Source organism: Saimiri boliviensis, chromosome 19 (assembly GCF_048565385.1).
Source record: "Saimiri boliviensis isolate mSaiBol1 chromosome 19, mSaiBol1.pri, whole genome shotgun sequence".
Taxonomy (NCBI): Eukaryota; Metazoa; Chordata; class Mammalia; order Primates; family Cebidae; genus Saimiri; species Saimiri boliviensis.
Genome location: NC_133467.1, coordinates 15,159,009 through 15,163,401, shown reverse-complemented (window position 1 = coordinate 15,163,401; position 4,393 = coordinate 15,159,009). Strand labels below are relative to the sequence as shown.

Here is a 4,393-nt window from a genome sequence, read left to right as displayed (position 1 = left end):
TTTTTGCGACGGAGTTTCACTCTGTTGCCCAGGATGGAGTGCAGTGGTGTGATCTCGGCTCACTGCTACCTCTGCCTCCCAGGTTCAAGCAATTCTCCTGCTTCTACCTCCCAAATAGCTGGGACTACAAGGTGTCTGCATACACCTGACTAAATTTTGCATTTTTAGTAGAAACGGGGTTGGCCAGGCTGGTCTCAAATCCCTGACCTCGAGTGATTCACCCACCTCGGCCTCCCAAAGTGCTAGGATTACAGGCATGAGCCCTGCGCACAGCCCTGTAGTTTATAAATTACCCAGTCTAAGGTATCTTTTCATAGCAACTCAAACAGACTAAGACAATAATAAAAGTTTTTGGTGAGTTTTCAGTTTTTTTAACAACATGCAGAAACACTTGAGGCTTTTGACAGAAATGGAAGAAGATAGCCTATTGAGACATGTGCCTGTAATATGACTATTATTGAAGCCTGCCACAGAAAAGTTGTTAAAATGTTGACCTGCCATAACATCATATTTTCAAAGTATAGGATGAGAAGAATGTTCATTCCTAATTTGCAAATTATACTGAAAATGAGAATAGAGAAAAGGATTACAGTGAAACAAAAAATTAATGTGCCATTTCTTCAAAACTATGTGATTATCTTTAAAGAGGCCGTAAGTTGCCTTAAAGGGAAGAGGGGAATGAATGGAATACCCCGAGTTGCCCACTGTTACATGTAGGTTGCAACAAAAAACCACAGTGGAAAAAAATGACTCATTTTTTTTGGAAATAAGCCTGCTTCAGGACTTCAAAAAAAGAAAAAGAAAAAAGTGTCACTGGAAAAAGCCAAATTAAACAAGACTTTCTGTTTCAGTATGAAAACTGTAACTTGGGCTGTGTGCAGTAGCTCACTCCTGTAATTCCGGCACTTTGAGAGGCTGAGGTGGGCAGATCACTTGAGCCCAGGAGTTCAAGACTAGCCTGGGCAACGAATTGAAACACTGTCTCCACAAAAAGGACAAAAAAATTAGCCAAATGTGGAGGTGTGTGCCTGTAGTCCCAGCTACCTGGGTGGCTGAGGCAAGAGGATCATCTGAGCCCAGGAGGTTGAGGCTGCGGTGAGCTGTGATTGGGCCACTGCACTCCAGCCTGGGCGACAGAGTAAGAACTTGCCTCATAAAATAAAATAAAATAAAATAAAACTGTAACTTATTTGCAATTCAATTTTATGTGTTCAAATTACCTCTGTGCTTTAAAATCATTTCCCCGGAGAAAGAGAGGAATAACTTATGATGACATCCAGTGTGGTTCCAAGTGTGTAGTCTATTTCTCTTTTCCTCGATTCTGGTCTGGTCCTGTGGTTTGCTTTGACCAATAAATATGGCAGAATTGACTGATTTTGGAGGCTACGTCACACCTTTTCCATCTTCTGTCTTCAACACCTGTAAGACTCCCACTTGAAATAGATAGCTGAAAACTGTCAAAATAAGAGTCACCTGTAAAATTTAGGAAGAGAATATTGACCATCAGTTTCACAATTATTTCCTGAGTTAATACAATTGGTATACTAATCTAAGTTAATATATAGGAATCTTTTATATAGGAATATATTATAGGAACGGAAGAAACTGATGAAGAAATGGGTAATCCTAAAACATTAGGCAAGTTAGGCAGCAGAAAAAGAGGGCCTATGGAATGCTAGTAATAAACTTTAGTTTCTTGATACAATCACCATTTAAAAATTGGAAGCATTAAAATAATTTCTGAACCCATAATTGGTATAAATTTTTCTTTTATCTCTTTTTTTTGGGCAGCGGGTGGACAGAGTCTCACTGTGTTTCCATGGTGGAGTGCAGTGGCACAGTCTCACCTCACTGCAACCTGCTCCTCCTGGGTTCAAGCGATTCTCCTGCCTCCCAAGGAGTTGGGATTACAGGCATATGCCACCACACCCAGCTTATTTTTGTATTTGTAGTAGAGATGGGTTTTTCCCCAAGTAATCCATTTGCCTCAGCCTCCCAAAGTACTGGGATTACAGAGGTGAGTCACCATGCCTAGCCCTCAGATTGTCTTTACAGCTCTTCTCCCCACTCATCACATTTAAAAGTTCTTCTGTAACCTTAAGGTACTTCTACTTTGCCTGGAAAATAAACATAACCTCATTAGGTCTGTAGCTATACTTTAATATTTATTCTAGTTAGACTAATTGGATCTGTGATTTATGATTTATGACTGGATCTGTGGAGAAAACAATTTGGAAAGCATTCCTGGAAAGGCTACACATCACAATTAGCCTCTAGATGTCCTCCTTGGATAGAGGAAACCTGTAGCTAGTAGCTAACAGGGACTTTTTCAGAGCAGTCACTATTGAGCAGATGCATGTTTCCCTAGTCGACATCGATCAAAGAGTTTAATAAATGTTTCAGAATTCCAAACTGAATACAAATAAACTCAACTTATATGGTTCTCCAAACATTTGGCACACCTGAACAAGGTTGTCAGCTGGAAGAGTATGAGGATAAAAAAATGAAGTTGACAGTTCTGTAATCCCAGCCCTTTGGGAGGCCAAGGCAGGCAGATCACTTGAGGTCAGAAGTTCAAGATCAGAGAGTTCAACAGCGAGTTTCCAAGATGCCGCCCAAAGGAAAAAGTGGTTCTGGAAAATCAGGGACAGGGGGAACAGCCTCTGGGAGTGACAGTGCTGACAAGAAGGCTCAAGGTCCCAAAGGTGGTGGCGATGCAGTAAAGGTCAGACACATTCTGTGTGAAAAACATGGCAAAGTCATGGAAGCCATGGAAAAGTCAAAGTGTGGGATGAGATTCAATGAAGCGGCCGCACAATGTAGTGAGGATAAAGCCAGGCAAGGGAGCGACTTGGGTTGGATGACCAGAGAGTCCATGGTGGGACTATTTCAAGAAGCAGCGCTTGGCCGGTGGCTCACGCCTATAGTCTCAGCACTTTGGAGGCCGAGGCGGGCGGATCACAAGATCAAGAGATTGAGACCATCCTGGCCAACATGGTGAAACCCCGTCTCTACTAAAATACAAAAATTAGCTGGGCGTGATGGTGCAAGCCTGTAGTCCCAGCTACTTGGGAGGCTGAGGCAGAAGAACTGCTTGAAGCCAGGAGGCAGAGATTGCAGTGAGCCAAGACCACACCACTGCACTCTAGCCTGGCACCTAGCGACAGAGTGAGACTCTGTCTCAAAAGAAAAAAAAAGCAGCAGCATTTGCCTTGCCTGTAAGTGGGATGGATACCCCTGTGTTTACAGATCTACCAGTTAAGACAAAATTTGGATATCATATCATTATGGTTGAAGGAAGAAAATAAAATCATATGAAAGACTGAAAAAAGAAAAAAAAGAGAAGTTTGAGACCAGCCTGGCCAACATGGTGAAACCCCGTCTCTACTAAAAATACAAAAATTAGTTGGGTAAGGTGGCATATGCCTTTAATCCCAGCTACTTGGGAGGCTGAGGCACGAGAATCGCTTGAACCTGGGAGGCGGTGGTTGCAGTGAGCTGAGATCACACCACTGTGCTCCAGCCTGGGTGACGGAGTGAACCTATATCTGAAAGAAAGAAAGAAAAAGAAAGAAAGAGAAAGAAAGAAAGAAAGAAAGGCCAGGTGCAGTGGCCCACACTAGTAATCCCAGCACTTTGGGAAGCCAAGGCAGGTGGATCACAAGGTCAGGAGATTGAGACCATCCTGGCAAATATGGTGAAACCCCGTCTCTAGTAAAAACACAAAAAATTAGCCAGGCGTGGTGGCAGGTGCCTGTAATTCTAGCTACTTAGGTGGCTGAGGCAGGAGAATAGCTTAAACCAGAGAAGCAGAGGTTGAAATGGGTTGAGATCATGCCACTGCACTCCAGTCTGGGTGACAGAGCGAGACTCTGTCTAAAAAAAAAAAGACCAGGTGCAGTGGCTCACACCTGTAATCCCAGCACTTTGGGAGGCTGAGGTGGGTGGATCACTTGAGGCCAGGAGTTCAAGTCCAGCTTGGCCAACATGGTGAAACCCCATCTCTTAAATAAATAAAATAAAATAAAATAATAAAAAGAAGAAGAAAGGCCAGGCACAGTGGCTCACTCCTATAATCCCAACCCAACACTTTGGGAAGCCAAGGTGAGCAGATCACCTGAGGTCAGGAGTTCAAGACCAGCCTGGCCAACCTGGTGAAACCCCATTTCTACTAAAAGTACAAAAATTAGCCAGGGCATGATGGCACACCCATGTAACCCAGCTACTCGGGAGGCCGAGGCAGGAAAATCGCTTGAGCCCGCACGAGCAAAGATCACGCAGCTGCAATCCAGCCTGGGTGACAAACAAACAAAAAGCAAAACAAAACAAAAAAAACCCAGACTATTCTCATCCTATGCCATGTACTGTCCTAAGAGTTTATGTTTACATTTAA

General features: G+C 43.3%; 1 protein-coding gene across 1 annotated transcript; it reads left to right on the top strand.

Moving 5' to 3' along the window:
- Positions 1-2,590: 2,590 nt before the first annotated feature.
- Positions 2,591-3,308, top strand: LOC120360191 (peptidyl-prolyl cis-trans isomerase NIMA-interacting 4-like). The gene is made up of 2 exons (XM_039460218.1): positions 2,591-2,906; positions 3,205-3,308. Exons 1-2 carry the CDS (start codon positions 2,609-2,611, stop codon positions 3,306-3,308), a joined length of 402 nt encoding a protein of 133 aa, XP_039316152.1. The 5' UTR covers positions 2,591-2,608.
- The last annotated feature ends 1,085 nt before the right edge of the window (positions 3,309-4,393 follow it).

Excerpts from the sequence above, each read along its gene's own strand:
- LOC120360191 (XM_039460218.1), top strand. The coding sequence starts at position 2,609 with ATGCCGCCCAAAGGAAAAAGTGGTTCTGGAAAATCAGGGACAGGGGGA. Across the intron at positions 2,907-3,204 it reads ATTTCAAGAAGCAGCGCTTG|CATTTGCCTTGCCTGTAAGT; the intron begins GCCGGTGGCTCA and ends AAAAAGCAGCAG.